The sequence below is a fragment of the Leptonychotes weddellii genome, unplaced genomic scaffold (assembly GCF_054177405.1).
Source record: "Leptonychotes weddellii isolate Sample4059 unplaced genomic scaffold, ASM5417740v2 HiC_scaffold_1501, whole genome shotgun sequence".
NCBI classification, from domain to species: Eukaryota; Metazoa; Chordata; class Mammalia; order Carnivora; family Phocidae; genus Leptonychotes; species Leptonychotes weddellii.
The window spans coordinates 1-10,378 of NW_027731358.1; the positions used below are offsets into that span (position 1 = coordinate 1).

General features: G+C 36.2%; 1 protein-coding gene across 1 annotated transcript; it reads right to left on the reverse strand.

Annotated features, from left to right (window-relative positions):
* Positions 1 to 8,342: 8,342 nt before the first annotated feature.
* On the reverse strand, positions 8,343 to 8,877 carry LOC102734866 (trafficking protein particle complex subunit 2-like). Its single transcript, XM_081809883.1, has one exon. It carries the CDS (start codon positions 8,800 to 8,802, stop codon positions 8,380 to 8,382), a length of 423 nt encoding a protein of 140 aa, XP_081666009.1. The 5' UTR covers positions 8,803 to 8,877; the 3' UTR covers positions 8,343 to 8,379.
* Positions 8,878 to 10,378: the final 1,501 nt, after the last annotated feature.

The following is a 10,378-nucleotide window of genomic DNA, read 5'->3' on the forward strand; positions in this document are numbered from 1 at the left end:
ACGACCAATAATTTATGCAAGATTCACTACATATAATAAGCTACAGTTTAAAGCACACTGAATTGGCATTCAGGACACTAATGATAAAATGTATCCATTGAATATAATTATGAAGCCTTGGTTATGCTGTTTCTCAATTTAGGTCTTAGATTCCTCAAGTATAAAATAAGTTTTCCTTGATAATATCCAAGATTACTTTCAGCTACGATGTCTTTCCAGCCCTCAAAACAGTTCCACCTATTTCTAAACAGATACCAAAAAAGAAAAAGAAAACATTAGTTTTCAGCCTGAATTTCCTTGGCTAATGGACTCTCAAAAATAGATGTTAACCAATATGTTAGCATATAATGCCTCAGGCTATTTTCCATAAAGACACAAAGTAATCCCTACAGAATTCTACTGCAAATAAGAAAAATGTATTTTGCCACCACTGAGATATTTTCAAAACTTCTTATCACCATGAAAGTTGAACTCAAAGGGAAATAATTTGTACTTTTTTTAAATGGCACAGAAAAATCTATCACTCTTTCAAAATGGAAAAAAAAATTATGCATGTTGGGCCACAGACTGGAGCAACCCAGAAAACTTACACAGATATACAGAAAGTTGGATTTCCTTTCTTATTCAATGTGATCATTATTGCATTAGTAACTCAATTTATATTACAACTTTGATGTTTCTTTTTTTTTTTTAAAGATTTTATTTATTTTTTAGAGAGCGAGTGAGAGGGAAACAGCATGAGAGGGGAGAGGGTCAGAGGGAGAAGCAGGCTCCCCGCTGAGCCGGGAGCCCGATGTGGGACTCGATCCCAGGACCCTGGGATCATGACCTGAGCCGAAGGCAGACGCTTAACCATCTGAGCCACCCAGGCGCCCTGATGTTTCTTTTTGTTCTGTCAACTCTCCTGTCTGCCTTGTCACTCCCTAGACCTACAAAGCTCCAAGTCTCAAACAACATAAAACAATAAGACATTTGAATCTTAATGGAGTCTTTATGACTCCATACTTAATAGCACTCCATTCTGCTGGGAGAGATAAGTTTATTATCTTATTATAAGTTTAAGTCTATTATTCTCTTTTAATCCTCCCCATATTCCTATGACCTTGACAGCAGAATGCAAAACAGGAGAGCCTAGAAAGCCCTTCCTGAGATTACATTTGTTGACTTATCAATATTATTCTGATACTATCTTCAATGCTATTTATGCTTTATGGACTAAAGGTTCTTTTTAGAAAAAGTGTCTTTTCCTCAAAATTAGCTAAGGGTGGGGCGCCTGGGTGGCTCAGTCACTTAAGCAACTGCCTTTGGCTCAGGTCATGATCCCAGAGTCCTGGGATCCAGACACGCATCAGGTTCCCTGCTCAGTGGGGAGCCTGCTTCTCCTTCTCCCTCTGCCCCTGCCCCCCCACCCACCCCCCGCCTGTGCTCTCCTGTGCTGTCAAATAAATAAATAAATAAATAAATAAATAAATAAATAAATAAAATCTTTTAAAAAATTAGCTAAGGGTTTAAATCTGTAAACCTATCTATTGTTGCTTGTTTTGTTTTATACAAGTTACTCATATTTACTAGTTCAATTTGGCACAAGGAAGAATTAGCTCTGCCTCCTGTGCCAGAGAACAGAAAACAGCCATTCTAAGTATATTACAAGCTGTCCAATTTCTGGCTCTGCACACCCTACCATACCTCTCATCCCATAGATTCTTCTTCACCTAAAAAACTCCATGTTTCAAATAGTCCCTGGTAAGGCCTAGAAGTAACTGAGTTCTGCATGTGATCAAGGTGTAGAAAGATTCAATAGAATGTCGCTACTATCCTAAGGATGAGAAAAACCACCTAATCTACAAATCATAATTTTTTCTTGACTCCATCAAAGAGCTAAGGTCACAAGGCAGCAAAGGGAACTGCTCAAGAATTAGCATCAGAGAAACCAGACTCAAGATCCATATAACAAGAAGGTAATACAAAAGTAATACTAATGTTAGAAGGAACAGGAGTCATAAGAACAGCTATTAAGGGCTTATTTTGTGTCCAATGTTGTAAATAATGATTCCATTAGTTCTTTAACATAACATTTTAAATGGGGAAGCACTGGCCTCACTTTGACTAAGAATAAACCATCAATGACAGAAGAGAAGTCAGCATTCAAAAACAGTTTATGCCCAACACAAATATTCTTGTTCTTTCCAGGACAGTACTTTCTATCTCTCCCTGCCAAGTAAAACTATGTTATGCAGGTCAATTTATGAAATATCTTTTGAGGGGCGCCTGGGTGGTTCAGTTGGTTGAGCGACTGCCTTCGGCTCAGGTCATGATCCTGGAGTCCCGGGATGGAGTCCCACATCGGGCTCCCTGCTCAGCAGGGAGTCTGCTTCTCCCTCTGACCCTCCTCCCTCTCATGCTCTCTGTCTCTCATTGTCTCTCTCGCAAATAAATAAAATCTTAAGAAAAAAAAAATTTTTGAAATATCTTTTGAAAATTACTTTCCTCTTCTAAATATGAGGATAGTATCTATATTAAGTGTTGTTTGAGAACAAAATATGAAAACATATTTAATGCCTCATTAAATTACATGTTATTAAATAGCCATTCATCCAATAACATTTACTGAGAGGTAACTTTGTGGCAGACTCCTTTCTCAGTGTTCTAAGTATAATAGCAATAAATAAAGCTGGCCCAAACCCTGGCCTTCAAGCCATTTTTATTCTAGTAGGGAGAAACAGACAAGCAAAATAAAAAATCAAAGTGAATGAGTCCTTAGATCCTTTGATATGAGATCCTTAGTTTGCCTTGAATTGCAACAAAGGCCTAAGGCCTAGAAGTAACTGAGTTCTGCATATGATCAAGGTGTAGAAAGATTCAAGAGAATGTTGCTACCATCCATCCTAAGGATGAGAAAAACCACCTAATCTGCAAATCATAATTTTTCTTGATTCCATCAAAGAGCTAAGGTCACAAGGCAGCAAAGGGAACTGAATTCCAAGGAGTAACAAGTGCCTCCAAGGAGAGCAGAGATACATGAACTGTTTTCACCTTTGACAAGCATGGGAGGAAGAAGCAGTCTCTGCAGAAGTGGGAAAGAATAAATCAGCTACAATTTTAACAAACTTTTAAAGGCCAAATGTGTGCTGCCATATCAATTTAAAATAGATCTAGACGTGGGAATGTTCACAATTACTCAAAAGCTCTTTTCCATGTGTCTCTCCTGAGTATACACAAAAAGAGGAGAGGCAAGAGGGAATGGCCTGAGGAGCCTTCCTCAATGGAGCAGTCCTCAGGGGAGAAGATCAACTGCTGATGCTCCATAGGGGCAAACACTTCCTAGAACTCTGCTCTCAAGCATTAATATTAGTAAATATTAACTAAAAAAAGCTTTAAGCCACTACAGAAAGGTCATCAAAGTCTCTGGTACTCAAGGCACTGTTGGAGAAGTAAAAGCAGAATGCTCTACCTTTAGAAAACTCTCTCTTCCCCCAGGAAGCCAAGTGAAGACTCAGGAATTTTCTTCTTGTTGATGATGATAATGATGTATTTTGGAAGAAGAGAGAAGCCAAAGCCACCTGCCATGAGGGGAAAGGCCAAGGAATTTTTGCATGCCCAGGATCCACAACAAAAGCAAGGAAGTACTGGCTACAATGAGGAAGGGAGTGGAAGAATGCTTAAAGGGCTGAATCTTGAACCCAGGAGCAGCACAAGTCTTACCAAAAGTAGAAGTTGGACCAGAGGATTAAGAAAACTTTCCTGCCTGTACCACAAGCTTAACACTGAATAATAAGCAACAGACGTCTTACTAGAGGAATGTAAGGTGTGTGGGAAAATAAGAATGACAATAGTAACAACAAAGCCCAAATCCAGTTCAACCAAGTGACTAGACTGACCCAACCTTACACACTAATGACTTGATGGAAGAAAACGTCTGCCTACTTCCTGTTATAAATTTCTTGGTACCTACTTTTCATTTATATACAACATTTTGTACTCAATTACAAAATAAGATATATAAAAAAAGATCTTAGAGATGACCACATGATGGAACTATTCTACAGGGACTTTAAAATATCTATGATCGGGCGCCTGGGTGGCTCAGTTGTTAAGCGTCTGCCTTCAGCTCAGGTCATGGTCCCAGGGTCCTGGGATTGAGCCCTGCATCAAGCTCCCTGCTCCACAGGAAGCCTGCTTCTCCCTCTCCCACTCGCCCTGCTTGTGTTCCCTCTCGCTGTGTCTCTCTCTGTCAAATAAATAAATAAAATCTTTAAAAAAAAATCTATGATCACTACTAAGTTTATAGTATCCTGTAGGTTGAATTGTGTCCTCTAAATGATATACCGAAGTCCTGAGCCCAGGTACCTGTAAATGTGTCCTTGTTCAGAAATAAGGTTTTAACACTGTTATTATTTAAGTTAAAGTGAAGTCATAATGGATTAGGGTGGGCTCTAAATTCAATATGGCAGGTATTCTTAAACGTTTAAGAGAAGACACAGACACACACACACACAGGACAATGCCATATGAAAGCAGAGGCAGAGATTAGAGTGATATATCTACAAAACAAGAATCACCAAGAATTGCCAGCAAATGATAGAAGCTAAAAGAAAGGATTTTTTCTAGAGACTCCTGAGGAAGCATGGCCTTTCTGTAACCTTGATCTCAAACTTTCAGTCTCCAGAATTGTAACAGAATATATTTCTGTTGTTTTAAACCACCCAGCTTGTGGTGATCTGTTACAGAATTCCTAGGGCATTAATATACAGTGTAAATGATAATTAACATGCATAAATTGAATACAGAATGGAGAATCTCAGCGGACACAGGAAAAATGATTTTAAAAAGTCATTTGAAACTGCTAGGAATAAAAATATCATAGATAAAATATTCCTTCAATGGGTTTATCAGCAAAATAGAATAAAAAAATCAAATACCTTGAAAAGGGTTCAATAGAAATTATCTAAAATGAAGCAAAGAGAAATAATATCAGAACAAAGAATCCAAGAGGTATAGGTCAATATCAAACATCTGGACCTCATTACATAATTGGAGACCCATAAAGGAAAAGAGGCAAGTCAGAGAAATATTTCCAAATACAACAGGCGAGAATTTTCAAAAAGAATACAAGGAGGAAAGAAACAACCAAACACAGATTTAAGAAGCTCAAAGAAACAAACATTATTAATAATAATTTTATTTTTTTTACATATTTTATTTATTTGACAGAGAGCACAAGTAGGCACAGTGAGAAGGAGAAGCAGGCTCCCCGCTGACCAGAGAGCAGGATGCCACAGGGCTCAATCCCAGGACCCTGGGATCATGACCCAAGCTGAAGACAGATGCTTAACTGACTAAGCCATCCAGGCACCCCAATAATTTTAAAAAGCTATGCATATCACAGTCAAAATGCACAAAAGCAAACATTAAGAAAAACTTTTAATGGCAATCTGAAGGAAAAAAATGTATATATATACACACAGAGGAGCAAAGATACGACATACAGTATGACATCTTTAAAAATTGAAAGCAAGGAAAAAAATAATCTTCCATTACAGAATTCTATATACAGTGAAAATATCCTTCAAAAATGAAGGTGAAATAAAAATTTCTTCAGAGTAACAGAAACTGAGATGAGTCAGTGCTAGTAGACCTAATTATAACAAATGTTAAAGGAATTCGTTCAGGCAGAAGGAAATGGTATCAGCTATAAATCTGGGTCTATATAAAGAAAAAAGAGAAATATATATGGTCAAAATGCAGGCTCATATAAGACATATTCTCCTTGTTTTTAATTACTTTAGAGAATAATGGACTGTCTAAACCAAAGAAGGTAACTGTATGAATTTTATGTTTTACAACATATGCGCAATTAAGTTGAATAAAAAGGATAGTATAAAGGATAAGATGGAGGGAATGAAATATATTGAGTATATTATAAGATTCTTACATTCTACATGAAGTGGCATATCATTTGATGGTTCACAATGGTAATTTAAAGTCAATATTTTAAAATAAATATGTAAAAATGTTTTTAAATATGCAATAAGCAGAGATAAATTAATGCATATCAAATAACAATTAATTTTTAAAAGGCAGAAAGTTAAGATAAAAAATAAGTGATGAGGGGCGCCTGAGTGGCTCAGTCGTTAAAAAAAAAAATAAGTGATGAGACAAGAGAAGTCAGATAGCAATGGTAGATTGAAAAACAAACATATTGTACAAAAAGAAATATTAACAGCCTAATTCACACAATATGAAATGTGTATATATCAACAGAACTTTAAAATTCATGAATCAATAAAAGATAGAACTTAAAGGAGTAATAGAAAAAAATCATTTCCTTTTGGAAATTTCATCACTCTTAGTATTTGACAAAACAAGTAGACAGTTTCATCAGTAAGAATATATAGGGAATTAGTAATTTAAAATACTAATATTCAATGTTACCTAATTGACATTTATAGTACACTGTACCACAAAAAGAGCAAAATACCTTCTTTTCATGTGCACATGGAATATTCACTTATATTTTGGTTGATTAAAACAATAAAAAGTCAACAAATTTAAAACAATTGAATTCATTCAAAGTATATTCTCTAACCAAAATGGAATTAAATTAGAACCAATTAACAGAGAGATCTCTAGAAATTCTCTCAGATTTTGGAAACTAAGCAATCTATTTCTATTTTTTAAAGATTTTATTTATTTATTTGACAGAGACACAGCGAGACAGGGAACACAAGCAGAGGGAGTGGGAGAGGGAGAAGCAGACTCCTCACTGAGCAGGGAGCCCAATGCAGGACTCGATCCCAGGATCCCGTGATCATGACCTGAGCCAAAGGCTTAACGACTGAGCTACCCAGGCACCCTAAGCAATCTATTTCTAAGTAATCCATAGATCAAGGAAGAAATTGCCAGGGAAATAGACATCTATTTTGAATTTAGTAAAAAGAAAAACACAACATAACAAACCTTATGGGATGCAACCAAAGCAGTTTTTGGTGGGAATTTTATAAAATTAAAGTCTATGTTAAGAAACAAGAAAGGTCTCAAACCAGTACTTAAAATTTCCAATATTAAAAAAAAAAAAGATTAGCAAAAAAAAAAAGGAACAAATTAAATCTAAAGCAAACGGAAGTAAAGATAAGAGCAGACGTCAATTAAAAAAAACAGACAAGATTCAAATATCAATGTAACTAAAAGAAGTTCATTAAATAATAGGTCAATAAAACTGGATAAATCTCTAGCCAGGCTGATCAAGTTAAACAAGAGAGAACACACAAACCACCAATATCAGGAATGAAAGTGGTAACGTTACTACAGAGTCTACAGACATTAATTAGACTAAGAAAGGAGTGTTATTACAACTTTATGCCAATATATTTCATAATATAGGAAAAATGGGCAATTTCTTTTTTTTTTTTTGGACAAATCTCTTTATTTAAGAAATCAAATAAACAGATGGGGTAAAAAATTATGGTAGCAACTTCACACAAGGGTATGAGACCAAACAGAATTACTTGCTCAAGTTATTCAGGATGGAACAAAATTAAGTGCTCACAATTAGCACAGAAAATATCTGGTTACAGTACTTGTTTTTAAATGGACATTTACTAGTTTACAGGAAGATCCCACTTGTTACAGACCACTCCCCACCCTCTTGGTGTACAACCCAAAAAAGCTAAGAATGCAAATGTTAATGTAATATAAACTTTTGTTTACAATTCCAGAATTACAACTTCTTAGTAGTAGTATAACTATCAACAGGTTCACTTACTTCAGTTTACTGTTGGAGGGAAAGGCAATACAAGAACACAACCTGTCACTTTGGTCCCAGCCTCCCATTTTACAAACATGGATCCAGGATTCCGGCTTTATAGCGGAATCACTGTGGCATTTGGCACTGCAAAAGCTGTTTGTTCCGGCCTCGGGCAGTGCTATGTATACTGTGCGTATGGTTTTATAACAATACCTACAGATGTATAGAAGCCCATGTACATGCTATCAACTTCATTCCCTACTGCAGAAACTTCCAGTTTTCAATGTGTCTCCCAAAATCTTGACCATGACATTTGGTTCTGAATTGTGACATCAAGATAAAGCTATCTGAATGAGTAAAATCAAAAGCTCATTCTTAATTTTTAGAATAAAGATATATTCAAAGTTATAAAGAGTTTATAAATAACACTGTTCACAAGCAAATACTGATCTGTTGATAATCGTAAGAAACTGAATGTACTGTTTTGAAATAATACAAGGAATTTCATCAGATTCAGATAAATTTAGACCACAAGTAAAACTTTTCCAGGCTATTTAGTCAACTTACTTACAACATACACATTCCTGAGAATACCCCATTGTAGTAACATTGTTTGTTTCCAAATTTTTCTGCATTCAACTTAAAAGGTGTTTCTTCCCAAGAAACTGAACTTTTCTGTCAAATGTGCTTGATCGAATAGGAGAATGGGGTTCATAAAATGGGTTCATTGCAAACTTTATGTATAAATCATAGACATCAGTAAAGAAGTTCTTTATTCTGTCTTCTTGCCTTATGTCATGAAGCATAATAAATCTCATATGACCTGCAGTAACAAATGCCGAAACAAACCACTCATTGAACTTGTCCAGAGTTTTCAAGTACATATTGTTGGACAGCCACATATTCTCATCTACGAGGTCGAGAGCAGCATGACTTATGAACTGGTTCATATGACGATGATCATCTTTGGATTCTGCTTTTCCAGCTGGCAAAACTTCCATTTCAAAAACTGGATTATCATGGTGGCCCACAATTAAAAAGTAGAAGCTTCCAGACATTGTCTTCAATATATGGTTCCTGCAGAGAGAAGCCGACAATGGAAACAGCCAGTCACTTCCCTCCACAGACCCGCGCTTGGCCAAAATGGGCAATTTCTGGACTCAAACTATTGAAGTTTACTGAAAACAAAGTGGATTATCTTAATAGACTTAGTAATAACTTGAATTTTTAAATACCTCTACCAAAATAGACTCATACCTAGAGAACTTCATTGGTAATTTATTTTAAAAACATAAGGGAGAAATTATAACAATTGTACTAAACTAAGCCAGAAAATAAAAGGAGGGAAAAATTTACAACTACTCATTTTTTAGGTCTCCATTACTCTAATCCCTAAACTAGGCATTATAAGGAAACAGATCTGTGCAACAAAAAGAGTGAATTTCAGTGTCTGTAAGCTGGAATTAAAAATAAAGAATTACTGGGGCGCCTGGGTGGCTCAGTCGTTAAGCGTCTGCCTTCGGCCCAGGTCATGATCCCAGGGTCCTGGGATCAAGCCCCGCATCAGGCTCCCGGCTCAGCGGGAAGCCTGCTTCTCCCTCTCCCCCCGCTTGTGTTCCCTCTCTCTCTGTCAAAATAAAAATAAAAATCTTTAAAAAAAAAAAAATAAATAAAAAAAAATAATTACTGAAAAAAAAAGAGATGGAAACAGATGTAAATGTAGATAGATGAAGAATCCTAATTTCCTTGCCCTACCAAAGTCCTTCTCTTACTTTCATCTCCAGTCTCTTCTACATTTAGCTTTCATGTGTGTTTCTTTCTGTGTGTGTTCAAGGAGGGGTAGGAGGGAGGAAGGTGATGTGGAAGTGTTAAAAGTATCCAAACGGTTGATATAGTAATTTTTTTCTATGATCTTTTGGTGCCACTGACACTCACTGTCTGGATATAAAGGTAACTGATGAAGTCACTGCTTTCTCAGAAAGTATTCTGAATTTCCTTCAGTTTTTTGAATCATTACGGATCAGAGAATACTTTCAAAATTAATTTTAGCAACTCCTCCCTGAGAAATTCCTAAAAGCCAAGGCTTTTGAGTGAACAAAATAATTATTTCTAAAGACAGACTTCTGTTTTATTTTTACCACACTCATCGTTTGGACAATCCAGCCATCATTCGTACTGTGAGATCTTAGAAGTTGAAAAGGATCAGAGAAATCCTGGGCTTGAGTATTTAATCTAAACATTGAGCATTTCCTTGTCAATTTCCTTAACCTATGGTCTCTGCTCTGCCTCAGCTCGGATATTACCAGTGGTGGGCTGTTTCTTGCCTTTCTTGGGTTTACCCATTCCACCAGTGAACAGTCATTTTGTTGCTTTTGTTGTTTTGGTTTTGCTATTTTTCCGTTAGTTTTAATGTTCTATTCTATATTCTTCTGAGTCATACTAATGCAGCCCTTAGGCAGCAAAGAAGTCCTCTTTGTTCTGCTTCCACGTGATAGCCCATACAACACGGCAAGATCTCAGATTCCTCTGTGCACCACAGGCTCAAGACAGTCCCAATTACTTCTACTATTCTCATAATCAGAATTCAAGATCTCTTGCCATCTTTTAAGTTTAAATTGATTTGTTAATTTTCTC